General features: G+C 47.1%; 2 protein-coding genes across 6 annotated transcripts in view; one reads left to right on the plus strand and one right to left on the minus strand.

Moving 5' to 3' along the window:
• The window catches only part of LOC128887016 (cysteine protease atg4da), a 43,303-nt gene that overhangs the window by 19,172 nt on the left and 3,924 nt on the right, over positions 1–20,207 (minus strand). Inside the window, exon 1 of one of the 5 annotated variants that reach the window (XM_054142418.1) lies at positions 10,654–10,777. The exons of the other annotated variants lie outside the window; for them this stretch is intronic. Coding sequence (XP_053998393.1) covers positions 10,654–10,702 — 49 coding nt within the window. The 5' untranslated portion in view covers positions 10,703–10,777. Of the gene's footprint in view, positions 1–10,653; positions 10,778–20,207 lie in introns of those variants that run through there. 5 annotated transcript variants of the gene reach the window in all.
• On the plus strand, positions 2,751–15,860 carry LOC128887002 (metabotropic glutamate receptor). Its single transcript, XM_054142390.1, has 6 exons — positions 2,751–3,493; positions 3,751–4,550; positions 9,478–9,590; positions 10,629–11,285; positions 11,366–11,837; positions 15,135–15,860. The coding sequence occupies exons 1-6, from the start codon at positions 2,946–2,948 to the stop codon at positions 15,278–15,280; spliced, it is 2,736 nt and encodes a 911-aa protein (XP_053998365.1). The 5' UTR covers positions 2,751–2,945; the 3' UTR covers positions 15,281–15,860.

The raw sequence follows: 20,207 nt of genomic DNA on the forward strand, positions 1-20,207 counted from the left end.
CGCGCCGCGTGAATATTCAGACCGACCACTCGAAATATTCTACTGGCCTCCACGGAAAATAGCAGAAAATCTCTGGCGAATTTCAGCATATAATCCGAGGAAAAGAAAACGTCGTAAATCTAATATATCGAGCCACGCGTATGTCCAGTTCGGTGGGAAGCTTTCGCGATGTACGAAACGAAGCGAAATTCGTGGCGACACCGGTGACGTGATGATTCGTTTCGTTCGAATAAATCGGAACAACGGAATAAATGTTTCTCTGTGGAGGAAAGCACTCTGGAAATTGATCGAGCACTTGACCGAGTGCTCAAGTTTCTCTAGGCCCTAGCCGCGAACAATTGCGCTCGCTTCGTACAGAGTTAGAATCGGGTGTTCACGTAGCGGAAAATACTAAAAATAATGATACTTCTTTCGCCCGAGAATAGTGTCTGTTCATCGTCGGATATTGTGACACTTATCGGTTGCAACGATTCCAAGAAAAAAATTACGTTTATCTCGGTCGGAAAAGATCGACAAACGCGATAACATTTTCTCGTAAATTTTACGTTTTCGCGAAAATCGGGTTGGAAAAATAAGCGCGGCATGCGCCGTTACTACCCGGCGTGACTCGTCTTTTTTAGGATCGATTTTGTCCAAAACGGAGGCTCGTAGAGAAGAATTTCAATCTACCTTTTCAATTTATTTTTGCACGTAGAAGCTTCCTCGCTCGATAGCACCACTCATCGCGGCGTACACTCTGTGTACTGAAAAACCCTTTTCCGAGCGAGAGCTCGAAAGTTCAGTACGTGAAATTAATTGGTCGGAAATAATTGAAACGAACGCAACTCGTGTTTCTAGCCGTCGGTCGTGTAGGCGTTGATAATCGGTGCAACGTGTTCGACTTATAAACCGAACAAAGTTGTGGTTCGTAAAGAGAAATACAAGTTTTCACTTGGAAGAGTTTGATGAATCGAGAAGAGCGGATCGTGTTGCGAGAGTATACTCTGCGATCGTGTATAAGACGAACGGCATCAGGTCCGCGCTATTGTAGTCGTCGGATACAAATAAAGGTTCCGGACAAATTCTTCTAAACGTCGCGTTCGTTGGACACACGTGACAGAAGTGGGCCGAGGGTGAGCGGTTAACAAAGAACGTGCCTTCGAGAAATTGAGGGTGGCACTTGCCGGAGACTGAACGCGCGTTTTGCACAAAACTCCCATTTACTTTGTGGGATTTCGTAACGCGCGTTCGCGACGTGACAAATTTTTGATATGCACGTGTTCCATTTGGACGTTTATCCCGTGACTAAGAGAGGACGCTTTCTCTTCCGTAGTCTTTTATTCGAATAATAGACGACGAACGAAAACCCCGTATAACGATTCGTTCGCCGTGTTCGATCCCGATAGCGTTTCGCCGTTGAAACCAAGTTCGAACGTAATCTAATTAGGAGACCGTCTTCGAGCTCTGTATTTGACGGTGAGAATCGGATTCGAGACTGTTTTGCTTTATTCTTCGACGGTTAACTGTGCGCTGTAACCCGATTGCTGACTCTTGCGTCGTTAATCTCATCCAAGGAGAAAAAATCTGAACAAGTGGCGGATAATATAGAGGAAGAAGAGGAAGGGAGAGAGAAAGAGAGAGAGAGAGAGACAATCGCTAAACCGTGCATCAGATGGTGATCTTAAGACTCGAGAGTAGAGGAGGGAGAAGAGGGGCGAAAAACGTAGAAGGACCCTCGAATTTAAAGCTGGAAGCAGAACCACGCTTGTTAGAGTTCCGTGAAATTAAGTCCGCTTAACGAGTACGAGTCGGGAAATTTAACGAGCCCGCCCAGACGTAGGCAACCCTGAGAATTTTCCAGGAGTTTCGACGCTGACGGGGACGACCGCGTCCCAACCCAAGCGCGCAGAGTGTCCTTTTGCCACGGCCTTACGCGAAAAAAGTAAAAGTGACACAGCGTCGTGTAACTAGCGGTTTAACCCGTCGAGTCGATATCGTAGAGCTTAATCGAACGAGAAACGAGCTAGAAAAGATGACGGAAATTCTTTCTAATTTTCTTTATTCTATTTAATTTGATTCAAAACGACACGATACATCGTATTTAAACTTCATCGAAATCCCTGACCCGGAGTACGAAAAGCGATCGATTCGACGTGGAACGACCCTACTACGCGACCCTGAATTTATTCGCGGAAATTCGAAAGTGGCGGAGAAAGATTTTTCCGGGTCGCCAGTCGGGGAAATAATACGCTCGTCGACTGCGGCGACTTCGGTCGCGCTTCGATCGATGAAATACTTCGGTAATCGTCCTCGCCAGCCACCGTAACTCGACGCATTAATATCGTGATTGCTTACGCGACCTTCAGGGGAGATCGAGGCCGATAAACCGGGGACCTGAGCCTCTCGACGGGATCGAGACGACCGCGCGACAGTACGAAAACCCGAGGAGACCAGAGATGCTGGAAAGAAGTAAGATCGAGACCGCGACGCGGAGGACACCCACCGTGGAGAATGCGGCGGACGAAGGGGTTCGGGCAACGAGATAACTTTGGTTTCGTCTACGTTAGAGTCGCCATTGGAAATGGATGAAGCTGGTCATCGCGAGGTATCGTCGATCGAGCGAAAAGACTTTGAACAAATGAGAAGCGAATCAGCCGAAATATGTAAATAGTCTAGTCGAATAATGCACGCGAAGGGCCTAACGGTCAGTGACCTGAAACGATCGGTGAGACGAGCTTTTCTACACCGATCGACAACCCGATCCTCGCTAATTGGCACAAACTATTCCTAGTCGACCGGTTCACACGAAACGGACACCGCTATATATCTTTGCGAATAACGCGGTCTGTAGACAGACAAAGAAGCCGAGATTACCTGGGAAGTTCGCTACTAGGTACGAAGAAGCTGCGTAAAATGCGATCTTCGTGGTCAGCCAAGTCGCGAAGCTAGACAGTCCAACGGCTAAGATGTGCCACTCTCTCGGCTGGATGTTGGTACTCCTGGTATCGCTTCAGCAGCTTTCGGTGGTATTCCAGTCGAAGGCGCACAGCGAGCGGGAAGCTGTCCTGATACCCGGTGACATCGTTCTGGGTGGTCTGTTTCCGGTGCACGAAAAGGGCGGCGCCACTTGCGGACCCAACATTTACAATCGCGGCGTACAGCGTCTCGAGGCGATGCTCTTCGCCGTCGACGAGATCAACAAAGACAAGACGACGCTTCCTGGGATCACTCTCGGCGTGCACATACTCGACACATGCGGCAGAGACACTTACGCCCTGAATCAAAGCCTACACTTCGTCAGAGCGTCCCTGTCCAATTTGGACATCAGCGTCCTGGAGTGCGCCGACAAGTCTCCGCCAAGAGTGAAGAAAACTGCCACCGCCGGTCCAATCTTCGGGGTGATCGGTGGCTCCTACAGCTCGGTGTCTCTCCAGGTGGCCAACTTGCTCAGGCTTTTCCACATACCGCAGATATCGCCTGCGTCGACCGCCAAGGCCCTCAGCGATAAAACCAGGTTGCGTTCAATTCCTTTACCTATCGAACACGATCTTTCCTTTCGTATCGACCACGAAATTTCCCTAATGATGGAGTCAACGAGAGAATCGAGGGAATTGGAATTCGAGGGACCTGCTGCCGGCAGTTGCTTCTTAACGAGGAAATCCCCTCTGATTCGTGCGTCGACTCCATCATAAATCCCCATCGATTCGTACAATGAAATTAGAAGAATGTCGTCGATTTTCCGCGAAAAAGCAAATGTCCGATCTGTACCAGGTTCGACTACTTCGCGCGGACGGTGCCCCCGGACACGTTCCAATCGATCGCCCTGGTGGACGTGGTGAAGAGCGCCAACTGGTCGTACGTTTCGACCGTGTACTCCGAGGGTAGTTACGGTGAATACGGGATAGAGGTGTTCACCCGCGAGGCCACCGAGAGAAACGTGTGCATCGCCGCGGCGGTGAAGGTGCCGAGCGCGGCCGACGATCGCGTGTTCGACGACATTATTCAAAGGCTGAGTAAAAAGTCGAACGCCAGGGCGGTGGTGCTGTTCACCCGGGCGGAAGACGCGAGAGGGATCCTCGAGGCAGCTAGACGTTCGAACCTGAGCCAACCGTTTCAATGGCTGGCCAGCGACGGTTGGGGCCGACAGAGCAAGCTGGTGGAAGGCCTCGAGGAAGAAGCCGAGGGCGCCATCACGGTGGAGCTCCAATCGGAGAATATACCTGGCTTCGACGAGTACATGGCCAGTCTAACGCCGGACACCAATCAACGGAATCCTTGGTTCACCGAGTACTGGGAGGAGCTGTTCGGTTGCGTGCCGAGGAGGAACCGGCAGAGCCAGGCGAGCCAAAACGCGACGGAGTGCTCACCGACGCTGAGGTTGACCGCGGCAACCGGATACGAGCAGGAGTCGAAGGTCCAGTTTGTGGTGGACGCGGTGTACGCATTCGCGCTGGCTCTTCACAATCTTCAACGAGACGTGTGCACGAAGAACGGTGGTCTGTGCGCCTCGATGGCGCACTACGATCGCGGAGCGTTCTATAGGAATTATCTGCTGAACGTGGCCTTTACAGGTGAGTCGAATTACACCCTGAAAAGCCTCTCTCCTCGAAACCCGGGATTCAATATTTCGCGCGTCCTCTCATCGTCGAACCGTGCCCAACGCCAAGGATTCAATGGAGGGAGGGACGCAGAGGGCTGGGAACGTATTCGGAAATCGGTGGCCGTCGTATGCAATTTTTCCCCTTGCTGCGAACCATCCAATAAACGCGCGTATTCGCTTGCCTTATGACGCGGAACGATAATATCGTCGTGTCGGCGATAAACGACGATGAAACCAAGACGTTCGTGGCAGACCGACGGCGACGGTACAGCCAGCTAGGGCGATGTGAAATTTTGCATACACCCGGGCCTTGCCGTCGCTTTGAAAATGCCGGATAGCACGCGTCACGGTATTTGAAAATCGTTTCGAACCGAGGTGGCGCACCGACAATCCTCTTCGTTACTTCTCGCTATTGGCTTTTTAAATGGACGGCTACACTGCGATGGCAAGTGAACGTTCGTCGGGCAAGAGAAGCCAAGTTTTCCAGGAAATCCTGGTCAGACTTTGAAGCAAACTTTTCGAGCGAACTGGACGAGCCTGAAATAACACTAACAAGGAAACATCTCCAAGTTTGAAACGCTGATTTTTATGAACCTTCAAGGCAAAGTAGCTCTCGTACGAATACTAAACGCGCGTAGCTTCTCTCACCGGGTATGGGGTTCGTATCGAAAGAGGACGAACAGCCCGTAAATGTCGGAGGGCGAAACGTATCTCGTCCGATACCGTAATATTTTTATTCGAACTACGTCGTACCAAAGTTTCATCAAAATCGGTGTTTTACACTCGTCGGTATTCCTTTGTTCGTACTATTCCCCGTACACGTCCAGTTCGCTCGAAATACTCGTTTCAAAGTCTCATCAGGATTTTCTGGAATTTAGCTTCTACCGGCCGACAGACGTACGCTTGCTTCGCGGAACGTACCCGTTTATCACAAAAAGCGATGGTAGAAAGTAATCAAGAGCGCCGTAGACGCGTCTCCTTTTCGGGATGATTTCGAAATCCCGTGAACGTGTATTATTCGTTGTTTTCAAAGCAGATCCCACCTAGGAAGCGTAGGTATCGTACCTCGGTCCCGTTCTTATCGGTTTCCCTCGTACTTTTGATCGTTGGATCGGTTAGGTCGGTCCTCGGCGAACGGAGCATTCGAACGCCAGGTCGGAACTCGGATTTTTCCGCGAGTAGGGTAAAAGCTCGCGATACTCGTACAAAAGGCTAGCCCGAATTACTGCCATCGGTTTCGATACGAATACCACGGCGCGAATCAGAAAACGAATTTTCGTGGGAAGCTGTAAAAAGCGCGGAATTCGGTTCTCGAGTTGAAAAAGCAACGATCCGTCGGCTCGTCGAGACCCGGCGACGAGCGAAACGCAGACCGCGCGGCGGTTTTTTTTTTTTTTTTTTTTTTTTTTTTTTTTTTTTTTATTCTCGTACTCTGGCGCGATAAAGACAAACCCATTAAAAAGGGTTGAGGTAAAACTCGACCGAGGCCAGCAAAGCTTCGTGACTCCGACCGAGGAACGGGGAGGTTGGAGGACGAGTCGCGCGGAAAAGCGGGAAAGGGATGGAGATAAAAATGTGGGGCGGCGTAGTATCACAGAGGGATCGTTGCTGTATCGATCCTAAATGTGTGCAGTCTCCAATGCCATTGTTTTGTTTTTTTTTTCCCGCCATTTCTAAAGACAACACGCGACGGAGGTTCGCGCAAAGTTACATGGGACCCGAATAATAAGGACGCTCGCAAACGAGACGCTTTGGCCATTTTTTTCGCTTAAACAACGCGATCGTACGAATCATCGGTCGACGATAGTCCGTGCGACACGTTTTCGCATCGCGTACCTGCTTCCGGTAATAATAAACGCAAACGCGATAAACAAGATATCGCGAAAAGATGAAAAACTTGCCTTCTCTCCCTCAACGATCACAATCGGATCTTGACGTTTGCAAAATGGTACTTTGGTCGATTTTTCGGGATTTCGGACCGCTACGCGGTGCTGCGTTGCGCTCTTTTTTTCGCCATACTGGTCCGAATCGCTTCAGACTACGATACGATACACGGAACGTTATGGAAATATTTGTATCGAGCCCTCGTAAAGCTTAACGTTCGAATGGTAACAAACCGTTTCAGCGGGCTGTGTCGCCAATAAAAGTTGCCAATCCTCGCTTTTTTACGAGTCGATACGACACCGTTGTTCCTTTTTTCCCCGCGATAGTCCGTTTCCTCGGCCGGTCTTTCCTCGCGTTATCCGTCCACGTGTGACCGTGATTAGACCGGTATCTCGAATCGAATCGGACGGCATTCGCGGACAGCGTTATCGATTCGTTCGGTTGACGCGAGCTACGCGGCGATTCCCACGAAATGACCAGGAAATAATGGCCCGGTTTCGGTGACTTCGCTTCACGGTTTAGATCGATCTGCCCGGCGCTTTTACGGGACGAACGGATGACAAGGAGATTACGGCACGGCGCACAAACGTAAAACGGATCGGAAGGAATTTTTCCGTGGTGTGGACATTTCACCGACGCGACCAATGGGGCTACGAACGTCCACGATCGTCGAATAAAGTATTCGTACGTCGCGTTACTTCATACTTCGACCGGCAATAATCTCGAAACGATCCATTAAACCATCCGAACGTTGTATTATTTTTCTAAGTCAATGTCTCGAATAACTTCGATTCCTTAAAGTAACATCAATTTCGTTAAAGTTTCGAGCATTCGTCGAGCTTTCGAACGAAAATTCACGGCCGACGAAACTCTGTATTTTTGCACTCTTTTAATACACAATACTTTTCGATATCGATGGCATCGTCAATTTTTACCAAAGCAGGAAACTGACAGCCGCGCGATTGGAAACTGAACGCTTTACCGCGAGAACCAACGAAACGAAATGTGGCATAAGGCAAACGCGATCTAAAGGAAACAGAAACAAATTACAGTCGATCGATGTCTGAACCGTTACGAGTCCGCCAACCGTCGGGAAACGTATCGGAAATCGGTGAATTGTGTTTCGAATAGCAGATGTTCGATTTACGACTACGATATTTACAATTCGCGCATAAATTTCGGCATCCGAAACGTTCTTCTTAAGCGTTTCGAGAAGAAAATATCCAAACTGTTTTCTTGATTACGAAGTAGTCCGACTCGATCTGATATTTCGCCACCGTTCGTTTTCAACTACCAACAGAGAAAAGTATCAGCCATCGTGCGACTAATACCTCGTATTACGTTCCTCTGTATCGTTGAAATAACGAAACGACACGCGACTAACGTGCAGTTCTTGGAGTATTCTTTTTTTTTTTCTTTTAGAACGTTGTATAACTAGGAAATCAATGCATGGGTACGTATGCATGCTCGAGAGCAACGCTTCCTTTTCGTTTCGCGCTCTAAGTTTAACTTCTGAAATTCCATTTTGTCTTTCTATAAAAAGCAACGACACTTAATGTCCTCAAAGTAAAGGGTATAGAAATTATCCGAGTAAGGAACGCCGTTATAAATCACGAATCCTGTACCTATTCAGGCAAAGTACTCGAATATCGACGAACGAATCGCGAAAAAGAATGTGTAAAATGAAAGTCGGTGCGTCGCGTGTGTTCGATATCGACTAAAAAATTTCCTGTGCAGCTAGTAAATGGAGGGTCATCGAAACGGCTTTGGAATCTGCCTCTCGTTTATCCGAGATATGGCGACGCGCGCGGTACCGATCGTATTAAAAGCAAAGTGGAAATATAATTTTAGTTTTTATCGAATTGTTTTGCAGGTAAAATCGTAGCTCGGAGGGCCGCGGGAGCGCAATCGTGTATCAATTAGGCGAGGGGGAAAGGCCATGATTAAAAGCCATATTGTCGGGTTCGTCTGGCCAGGGATATATTAAAACTGAAGCGAGCGGACTATAAATCCGCCGTGTAAATTTTACGAAATGCTTTTTTCCCCGAAAGTAACGTTGAAACGCAGCCGCTGTAATCGAATATCCGAGTGCTCGCGAGTCGCGATGCTGTTCAAATATTCGTACGATAAACAGAAAAAATGTATTTCTCCGTCGATGAAATAAAGAATTCGCGACGTATTCCACGCGAACATTTCTGCATGCTGAACCGAACGAATATTTCCATGTAAACTCTTGGCGCAAATGTTTTCACTTTTCGTTGCATAAATTGCAACAACGCGTTCCTTTGTCTTCGGCTTAGAACTAGAATGGAAAATGTACCGTCTCGTCTCTCGTTGTTCCGTCGGTTACGTTCGCACTCGAAATAATTAACGTCGGAACTGCAACTTTTCGCTCGTAGCCAGGAAACGGCCACGCATCGCGCAAGGTAAGTTAAATTCTCGAAACTTTTCGATAGAATGTAATTCCGCGATGAGTCGGAATTGGAACTTTGTTTGCATAATAGGAGAAATTACGCGTGGAAACAACGCGGTGAACGTTTTAAATCCGTACAATTCGTCCGACAGCGAAACACGCCGGTGGATCTGTATTAGTTTGCGGCTGTTTCTCGTTCATTCGACGCGAGCAACGTCGATTCGAGTTGTTGCGTTGTATTACGTTGAAAATTAGAAAAGCGAGGAACGGTAATATCGTTAACGGTGCTACGCAGCGAATCAGTATCGTATGATCTGCGAGCCGGTCGATCGGATCGAAGAGACAACGAATGATCGAGTCAAGCGGAAAATTGATGCGATGCGTGGATAGCGTACAGTGACCTTGAGCGATCGATATCGAAGAGTCTCGCGTAAGAGAAGCGCGATGGTTGTTTCTAACTTTAAGCTATTTCGGAGTTACGAACTCTGGCAACTAAAGCGTACGTACGTTCGCAGCCGTGTCCGTACGAATCGCGTCACGGTCTTTTTCAGTTTGTGAACCGTGTTTGATAGAAACTAAGAGATACAAGTACTATTTTCAGACAGTGCTGGCAGCGAGGTGAAGTTCGACGAGCACGGGGATGGTCCGGCGCGGTACGAGATCCTCAACTTCCGGAAATCGGATCTGAACGGGTCTAATGGATACCACTATCGGGCAAGTGAAAGTACTTTTGACTTCCCCTGTCCCTCTTCCCGATTAATTAGAACTTCTGAATTACGGGCTCGCCTTTTCCACCGGTGGAGAGCAAACTTTACGCAGAGAACCGCTTTCGGCAGTTTTACGCTCGTTCGGACCGGAATAATATCGAAATCGGGGATCCTATTATTGGATTTGGCAAATGTCATAGGCCCACGGATAATTATCCTTTGTGCGACTCGGAGTAAACGCGAATTCGCGTGTGCAAACAACGTTACGGGCCCCGATCGTTCGTACGTTCCTATTGTAAATTGAAATTCGTTCGTCTCTCTTCCCAGGGACTGCGAGTTTGAATTTTCTATCGGGCGTACGTATACGATTAGAAAAATTCCCGAGATCGAGGACAAATCGTTCGCGCGTTAACTTGTCTCCGATCTGTCGCTATTTTCATCGAAACGAAACAACGAGTTTTCGCGTCGGAGCTCGCGTATCCAATTAACGATTGTTTCTCGATAAAAATCGTAAATCAACGCGTACCGAGGCGCGCCCTCCCGTTTCGAACGATAAAGTAGCTCTTCGGGGGACATAAATTGCAACGTGACCTTCGTTGCATCCACCTTCCTGCACCGGATGCAACTTACCGGATGAAATATGACTTTTTACTTCCCGGAACAGGTAACTTTAAATCGTCAAAAAAGCGCCAGTTTTATCGCCCGACGTTCCTACCGGGACGGCCATTAATATTAAAAGAAAAAAAGAAAAAAAAAAAAAAAATTAATGCAATCGTATATCTTCCCGACAAGCGGATAGAATAAAATCTTTTTCGATTTCCATACGAAAGACGCGTATCTAATTCGAACAACTACGACCGATCGTTACCGTTACCTTTTGAGCGGGCAAACTCTTTCGTTCGATTGTAACGCGTACGAAATTCCCTACGAAACACGCGGAAAAAGTACGCGTCAACGAACGAACGCGCAAAGAGAGAGAGAGAGAGAGAGAGCGAGAGAGCGAGAAAGAGAATAGCGAGCGATAACGATGTAAATGTTGCATTAGGTGGTAGGGAAATGGTTCAACTCACTGGACATTCGCACGGACGAGCTCGTTTGGACAAGGGGTACGAAGGACATACCGACTTCTGCGTGCTCGTTGCCCTGCGAGCCAGGTATGATAAAGAAGCAACAGGGTGACACTTGTTGCTGGGTATGCGACCAGTGCGAAGAGTACGAGTTCGTCTACGACGAATACACCTGCGAAGACTGCGGGCCAGGTTACTGGCCGCACGAGGACAAGCGGGGTTGTTACCAGTTGCCGATCAACCACATCAGATGGAACAGCGCTTTCGCGATCGTTCCAGCGGTGATCTCGTGCATCGGAATCGTGGTTACTCTCGCGATCGCGTGTCTGTTGTTCCATCACAGAGAAACTCCCGTGGTCAGAGCGTCGGGCCGCGAGCTGACTATTATTCTGTTGGTCGGAGTGCTCGTTTGCTATCTGAACACATTTCTGTTGCTCGCGATACCAACCACGGTCACCTGCGTCCTTCAAAGGCTGGGAGTGGGAGTGAGTTTCAGCGCGGTCTACGGTGCTCTCTTGACCAAGACCAACAGGATCGCCAGGATTTTCGATTCCGCTTCGAGGTCGGCCGTCAGACCTAGATACATCAGTCCCACCTCTCAAGTTTGCATCGCTGCTGCCCTGATCGCGCTGCAGGTACGTCGTAACGTCGACGATCGTTGGACCGTAGCAACCCTCTTTCGCTAATTATCGTGATTCCGCTTCTCTTGTCCCAGATCGTTCTAACGTTAGTGTGGATGATCATCGAACCACCTGGCACGAGATTCTACTATCCGGATCGTAAACAGGTGATTCTCAAGTGCAACATCCAGGATATGAGTTTCCTATTCTCGCAGCTGTACAATGCCCTGTTGATCCTCGTGTCCACTATCTACGCGGTAAAGACACGGAAAATTCCGGAAAATTTCAACGAGAGCAAATTCATCGGCTTCACCATGTACACTACTTGCATCATTTGGCTGGCGTTCGTTCCGATCTACTTTGGGACCGGAAACGCGCACGAAACTCAAATCACCACGCTTTGCGTGGCAATCAGCCTCAGCGCTTCCGTGACCCTCGTCTGCCTATACTCGCCAAAGGTCTACATCATCGTCTTTCAGCCGGACAAGAATATCCGAAGGAAGGTCACTATGGGCGATAAATTTAAGAAGCAAGGCAGCAGCGCGGGAACTTCTTCTATTACCAAGTGTAAGTACTCGAAAACGAGCGAACCGCGTCTACTTTTGCCTCGCCAGACGAACTTTGTTCCCTCGGAGTTTATTTTCTCTCGGATGCTGCCTGTCGCGTGAGCTTCTCAAATTTCACCGACCACTCGACAACTTGGATAACCTCGTTCTTCCATTCAGCCTTTTCGCTTCGGCGAGCCTAGCCATTCATAGTCGAAACCGATAACATCGTTGAACCTGATCCCATTACCGAACGGTGTTGCGGACTCGTAGTTTCGCGTCTCGTGAAATCGAACGCACAAAGAATATCAAAAAGACGAGCCCTCGTCGATCGAGGCGCGAACGAAAGTTACCCTGGCGTCGGCGTCGATATAATCTTGGCGAATTCCGCTTCAAAGGCGACGAGTTCCGGTTTCTGCCTCCCTTAGGATCCGTTGCTACGATAAAAGCGAACCTCGCGATACCTAATAATGCCTGAATTCGCTGACTCGATCGCAAATTATGAAGCCCCGAAACCCGTCGGCGTACTCGGCTCGCTGCCAACGCCTTGTATCTGGCGGTTCCACTTTCGATCCGATGTATTTTCTTTTGTATCGCGAGGCTTCGCTGTAGCACGAACTCGACCAATTTGTACGTCATTAACGGCGAACAAGGAAAAATAAACCTTCCATCCATTCCAACGTTGACTCGCGACCAGGGTACGGAGAGCCCGAGTCCTTTGCCGATAGCTGCGAATATCGTTCCTCGATTTCGTCGATTAATTGGCATCGTTTCAGCGAGCTTTCACAGGGACAAAACTCAAATAGGAATAAATTAGGAGTTTTCGTAAATTTCGAATTCCCACCTTATTCTCCCTCGACTCTTATCGCTGCGCTCGTTATAGCTTTACTCGGTCGCGACATCGCGGCGCCATTAAAACGCCAAGGCGTTCTTCTGGAGACAAAAGCTCGATGGAAACAAACGCGGAGAATCGCGAGCGATCGGTACTCGATACTAATTATCTTCGTTTTTTATTCTTCTGCACGTTACGGTATCCCCTGACCCAAAATGCCAGCCTCGGACGAAATGTTTGATCGCTTCCGTTTCTTGTTTTTATTCGCGGACTCTATTTTCTTGGATTCTCGAACCATCGAAGCCACGTAGTACAGTTTCGTGTTAGTTTTCCCGATTTTCGAACGGCTCTGTAAATCTCGCCAACGATTAGCTTGGAATACACCGACTACGACTCCTCCCGTTTAACGCGACGTTACGCCAGATCCGTGTTCGCGTGCTGCTACGACCGGCAATATTTCCCGGGAATAATACTTAATGCGAATTCGATTGTTGGCAGACGCATCAGCTCTCGTTCAATTTCCGTATGGAAATCGATTCTCCCCAATTACCACCGTCTATTGTAATTACCGGACCAGTTACACGGCCAAACGGTGCTCAATCATCGGGGATTACATTGGGAACAATAATTGCCCGAATCGTTCTTGCTCGCGCTAAACTATCGAGTTAATTCTTCGACTGATAACGAGACGTGCCTGTAACCGTTTCGTAGGCAATCTGGAATGTCCAAGAAACGGATACGAAAGTTTCGCGGGACCTACTGGACAACCGTAAAAGTTCAATCGAAAGCTTCCTTTAATCTTTCACCGTCGAGACTAAGTACGGTCGAAGAAGTTCATTTTCCACGCGTCGATATCTTCGACCTCCCGTTTGCACGGCATTTCGCGAAACACGTTACACGGACGATTTTCCACAGACGTTCCTATATCCGACCGGATATTACGAGGTATTCAATTTTCGAAGGATTTAAGGGGATTCGTCGCGCCCCACGAAGAAACGATTCCGTACCGGTTCGATAGAATAGAATAATAACACGGCCAGTGGACAAAACACGTTAAGCGTGGCTACATAGTTTCGCCATAGATTCTCTCGGTGTTCCTCGACGAATATCCTTCGATTTTCTACGTAAATTGGCTGTATTATTATCTCGCAGAGGGAACGAGAATAAAACCACCGCACCGCGTCATAGTCGACGAGAATTCAAGATCTTCTTTAAGCGCGGTTCGCGGTTAAAAATTCATCAAGGATCGATCCTCGTCCGACGATGCGTCTCGCCAGCCGGATCGCAATTTCGCGACGTCGGCGTCGGCGTCGTAATGGTAAATTAATGTCTCCTTCGGGGAACATGGCGCGATCGCGATTCGGACCCTTCGAGGAACGAACAACAGGGCTGAACTCAAGGTTGCTTCCTAGCGATCGATTACCCGGAATATGTTATTAACCACGTACTAATTATCCGTTCGTTCGCCGCCGAACCCGAAACACGCGGTTAATATTGCAAGAGAGTAAATGCGCCGTTGGCGCGATCGAACCTCTTAACGCTAATTACAATCGACATTGTTCGTCCCCTTTTCCCCGAGGTAGGGCTGTACTCGTCCTTGTTCGCGACGTCGACTCTCATCGGAATAACGATATTTTTTATCCTTTTTCGCGGTCTTTCTTAACTCTTTCTTTGCAAATAACCGATACGCGGGCGACGCCCCAAAGAACCGTAACGGTGCGCACGCCCCTTAATTTCAAAGTGCATTACGGTGCGTCAGAGGTATTAGTACTCCGTCGATATATTCTCGGTACGCCGCGTTGCGAGACACCGATGGATAAATATTTACGAAAATCTACAATTTTCCGAAACGTAACGGTTCGTAGCAACTAAGATACGCAAAGACAATTGTAATCCTTGATTGCGTGCGATACGCGATAAAAATTGTTTCAAGTGACCGTTCAGCCGTGTATCAATTTCAATTAAAGTAGTTTAACTTCCGATGCTCATCGGAGGACTTGTATGTACACTTGAGCGCGCAATGGTCGATAACTGCGTTTACTCTTTCGAACTTTTCGTCGAGTTTCGAACTAATAGTGGAAATTTTCATTTACGAGTACCGTTCTGGAAACTTTAAACTGCTTTTCCGAAAGCCGCCGCTGGTTCGACTTCTATTGTGCCTCTTGCGAAATAGCCGTTTCCAAAGTTTCGCTAATTACAAGGCCAATTATAGGCTACCGTTGTACACGTTTGCTCTGGCCCGAGGAGGACCGCGTTTCACTCTTACCGTTGTGCACTTACGTTGCATCGCGCATTCCTGCGTTACCATTCTGTTCTTATGTTTCTTATGAACATACCATTGTTCCGAACAGAGGTGCCAATGATTCCTATTCGTATACAATTCGAATACGATATTAAACAATGATTTTCCTTTGTTGTTCGTTGGAACATTTGGAATCAAATATGGTGGCATGTTCGGTTTCGAATTACCGTGTTGTCCGATTTCAGACACTGGCTGCGAGCTGACCAGTGAGAGCATGCCTCTTCAGAGCGCGCTGACGGCCGCTGTGCAGACGTCGGTAGGAGTGACGGAGATCTCCCTAGCGTCGAACACATCAGCCAAAACTAATAACGAGCAAGTGGCGCAGCTATAGAGCTACTTTCGCGGGCCACGATTCAGATTTCAGGGCGCTGCCGTATCCTGGCCAGCGGCCAACCGATAACACCGGCCGAAAGGACCGCCAGTGAATAGTGCGAGTATGTGCTAATAAAAAGAAGATTCCCTCCGCCGGCCGTGAAAGAAACGTTGCGCGTATAATCGAGAGGAATAAGGACGAGGACCCGTCGCTGATAACGGACCGGTCACAAAGAATCCTCTGCCGAGTCCGATGATGCTCCGTGGCGTTTCGCGACATCGGATCCGCCGATGATCGCGTACACTCGGCTAGACGAAGGTAACCGGAAGTCCTACGGAACACGCGAAAGACTAAAGCACGGGCGGAAAAGTAGATACGCTTAGAATCGTGGTTAACCGTAACGCGAATGATGTCGTCGAGAGGTGGACGAGCGTGTAATAGGGGAAGGTTGGCTTATTTCGACCGCGAGTTTTGTTTCACTGTAAAATCTAATCACGAGGAATTTAGGGAATACGGAGACGTGCGCGGCAACCAGCTTTACAACTCAGAGACCGATATATTTTAATATTCTATATATTTACGATACGATACGCTAACTTGATCGCGTAATTGACGATATTTTGAAAGCAGTAACTTGAAAGCAGTAACGCGCGTACAGCGGGGATTAAAAAAGGAGCTATCGCAAGGCGTAGCTTTCGGATAGGTGGAACGACATGGATACCTTGCAATTGGTGGAATGCAACGTTTACAATGTCATCCGACCAATCGAAGCCCGTACGCTATACGTGCACCGAGACCTCGCAAAAGTTTTTTTTAACTCCCCTGCGTATACGTACATACCAAATACAAGCTCTGCAACGACCGAGTTAGTTGCTCGAATTGAATCGCGCTTGGTTGCTCAAATTCAATTGCCTTCATTTACAAATCATTCTTGTTTTCTGTATATTCCTTTCGTGTATTTTCTTTCATCCGTGGACTAGCGATAAGCGTTCGGGAGTTGTACAAATATTTTTAATACGTTCGTTGGGTGCGTTACAATCGAAGAAAATGTCGAACGCGGTCCTACTTGGACAACCTTCCCTTAAATCAAGGCCAACTTTGCGCGTCGAAGAACGATAAACCTACGTTGCCTATTGTCTACTAACGACACCGATCGTATCGTCGTTGTCGTACACGTTCAATCATTGTACTCGTATATCGAGATCATTCGTATCGCGATCATTGTTGTCGTTATTGTTACTGTTAACGTTAACTTCGGTGAATTATATATGAACGATATACACACACGCATATGTATAGGTATTACGCACGCAATCCGCGACGGCACGAGATCGCAGCGTTACGAGAAGAAAAACTGTGACGGTAAGTTGCTCGTTGTGTCTCTTTTTTTTTTTTTCTTTTTTTTTTCTTCGTAAGAGATGAAGCGGAAAAATAAACGAAACATTCGCAGAAAGAGCAAGAGAAGAGCAAGCGGAGAGGTAAACGAATTTTACAATGTTTGTAGAGTCGTTTGCTGGTTTAACGAGCCGACTAACCGATGCGATTAATGCCACGCCGAGAATGAAATTCGATCACCGCTAATAATGACGATCGTTTCGAGTTTTCACCCCGCGCGACGCGTCGGTTAGAGGCGTCGTTAAATCGCGGCTCGTGCCAGGAATTATTCTGTCGGAAACGGTTCGCTCGCGCAAATATAATTAGCTTGTTCGAGTGATCGACGTTCATTGTCCATTCTTCTCACGTAGATCGTTGATGGAGCGAAGAAGAAAATATTTACATTCCGCGAGACGTATATAAACGTACGTATAGTATATATATATATATATATATATATATATATATATATAGATATATTCTATCGTTGCGCGAAATCTCATATGTTCCCTCGAGATAGAATCACGCAAGTTGCTAAATTTCATTGTCGATTCCCTCGACACCGAATTTTCTTTGCATCGATTACAGATTAATATTCGTCGCAATCTACTGGGGGACGAGTCCAAATTTACGATGAAATTGATTTTTCGCGAAATCCATGTGCGGCTCCGATTTATCGCTTTTTCGCCAGCTTGATAACTTACCACACCATAGTACACGCCACGTACAATTAACGTAACGTACAATTAACGTAACGTACAATTAACGTTACGTTACGATATGGCGTTGCTATCGATACAGCGTATCACAATCAAGTATTTCTATCCCAAAGACAACGAATAATTTGTTTCGTTAAACCGATAACCAAACGCGTTTGTACAACAATCGAGTCCCTTTTTAAACGCTATTATTTCAGCAGGCGGTTGGTATCCGCGACAACTTGAGAAATTATTTATATTATTGCTGCGTGAAACGGTTATCGTAGGCCAACGATAACCAATGAAATTAATCGCACATGCGACCATACTTTCGTCAGCTTCCGAGTCATTCGCGACACTGTTAATTGCCAGCGGTCACTAATAAAGGATAGAAATAAAGTGCAATTCGATAGATCGTCGTACGACGCCAAAGGAAATTATGATCGGAATTCGCATGCGTGAATCGACAGAACCGTACGGATTCAACGACGGGAAACGAAAATGTGAGCGATCGTGAACTAATTGAAAGCCGACAACGCGACGTGCAAATTCAGTACACTACTTCTTCCATGAACGGTAGACAATAAACGAATCGCTTTAAGACGAACATCAACCTAGCCCGACCGATATCAGGATTTTCGATCGAATCGTTCGATTCCGGCAATTCGCATTTCGTGATCTAAGACGACGACAGATATTTTAGCTTCTAGCAGAAGTCCGAAACGCGACGAGACAGGGACTGAAGAGCGAAACGATTCGATTAATTTCTTTAACGCTTTACCTACTATTTGTAAAACGATACGTTTTCTTCGATCATTAGTTGTACGAAATTATTTCTTGTTACATGCTTATCTTAATAAAACGAATGGCCGAAGGTTGGCGCGTATTCCATTGTTGCCCTGACCAGCGAAACATCTAGGCACAGTCTCGAGCAGAAAATAAACAAACATCGCAATACCGAATACGTTTGTAGAGCGTTAACATTTCGTACTAGTCGAAACGATCGCGAACGCAACAACACACGCGTACGACCGTTGAAGATTGCAATTCCAAACGCAAACGATCGAAAACTTTCTATTGCCACGAATGAAAGATTGGAGAAAAATTGAAGAAGAAAAAAAAAAAAAAAAAGATGTATACAACACATAGGTATAGACGAATCGATATAGTATATTTTAGTTCGATATTAGATAACGTTCTCGTCTATGTAGAGTGCGTAGATTGTTCTGCGATACTCGTGATATTTCATGCCCGAAATTGCAATCTTCGATGACGTTTCTTGGACTACGTATACGAATGACTCGAGTAGTTGTTGCGAACGCTTTCGCAAACTTTTGTCGTTGTTGGGAACGAACGTAACGAATGTAAACGCGATGGGGAACGAATATACATCAACGTGGAACCTTAAATCCAAAGTATCGTACAAAAGATAACTTTGTATCTTTTATTATGACACTGAAAAGCATTGAAATAGATTTACCCTGTGAAAACGAGCTCTTGAATTTATTACCGACGCAACCCCTCTATTTGGAACGCTACGAAAAACTTCATTAAATATTCGAACCTATAACCTATTCGAAACCTACATCCAGAATCAATCGTAAATATCCCCTCCGAATAAAACTTGAAGCGCTAATTAAATATACAACCCACCTCCGACTGTTCGCCGGGCCGCATTAAAATGAACAAACTTCTCGCCTCGTAGAATTAATATACGCGTCGGAATACGGTGCTGTACGTATCGGGAACACGACGTTCTCGCGATCGTTAAGGTGCATATAACCTGAAAACCCGTTAGAACCATTATCGAAATATTCCGTGAAATAATTCGTGTTCCGTTCGGAACGATGACAAAATCCATACATAGATTCGATGACGCAAGCGTCGCATTTGCTTCATGACTTATGGAACTGTAACCTGATTTTCGCGACCGATAAATTAGCATCGCAACGAGAATCAAATTATCCGTCGCTTTCGGCTCCGTGTCCCGGATAACCGATTGGATCCAGGAGTACGGTTCGATATACTCAAGGATAACGCGCGCTCGCCTTCAGCCGGCTGGAAACGTGGAAACGGGTCGCTAACGGAAAAACTGTTAGCGAAACGCGGGACACGTGTTCTTAATTAGATTGCAATTTAACGGAAGATGGTAATAGCATCCGGCGAGGAATATCGAATTTCATCGAGACGTTCCATCCCGATAACAAAGTTTAACCAGCTGGATCGATTCCCGTGAAATCTTTTATTCTCGCCTCGACTAATTAGAAAGAAAGCATTTACCCTTTTCACGTGAGTAGAAATGTCGAGAATGTTACCAACGATCGTCGCGGCGAGAACGCACGTGCCGTATCGTTGTAACAGCGCAAAGATGAGAAGTCGATTAACGAGCCTGATCGGTTACAGTATAATCTCCTGGATCGAAGGTGTTCAGACTAATTGTAAGCCTCGAGAATTACGACGTATTTACCATACCGTATAGCGAAGCGACGGGGGTAACGGCAAAATAAATTTATATAGTTTTATTTCAATTTTAACACGAGATGTGTATTTGTTCGTTTTAGCTTTCACGAATAAAAAAAATCGTATTTTTCAGGTAAAAATTTGTGTATTCCATATCTGTGATTTTACCCGTACGTACAGTAACTCCCAGAAATATTCGGACACTAGTGTATACAGGGTGTCCCAAAAGTCGGGGATGAGCCGGAAATGGGGGGTAGCTGAGACGATTCTGAACAACAATTTCCTTTGCAAAAATGTCGGATGGGGCTTCGTTGAGGAGATATCAAGCGAAAACCCCGACCAATCAGAGCGCGCGTAGACCGTTGGAGCGGCCGCGGTAGCGAAGGCTACGCGCTGGCGGCCGCGCTTGCACG

This window comes from Hylaeus anthracinus, unplaced genomic scaffold (assembly GCF_026225885.1).
Source record: "Hylaeus anthracinus isolate JK02 unplaced genomic scaffold, UHH_iyHylAnth1.0_haploid 11985, whole genome shotgun sequence".
Classification (NCBI taxonomy): domain Eukaryota; kingdom Metazoa; phylum Arthropoda; class Insecta; order Hymenoptera; family Colletidae; genus Hylaeus; species Hylaeus anthracinus.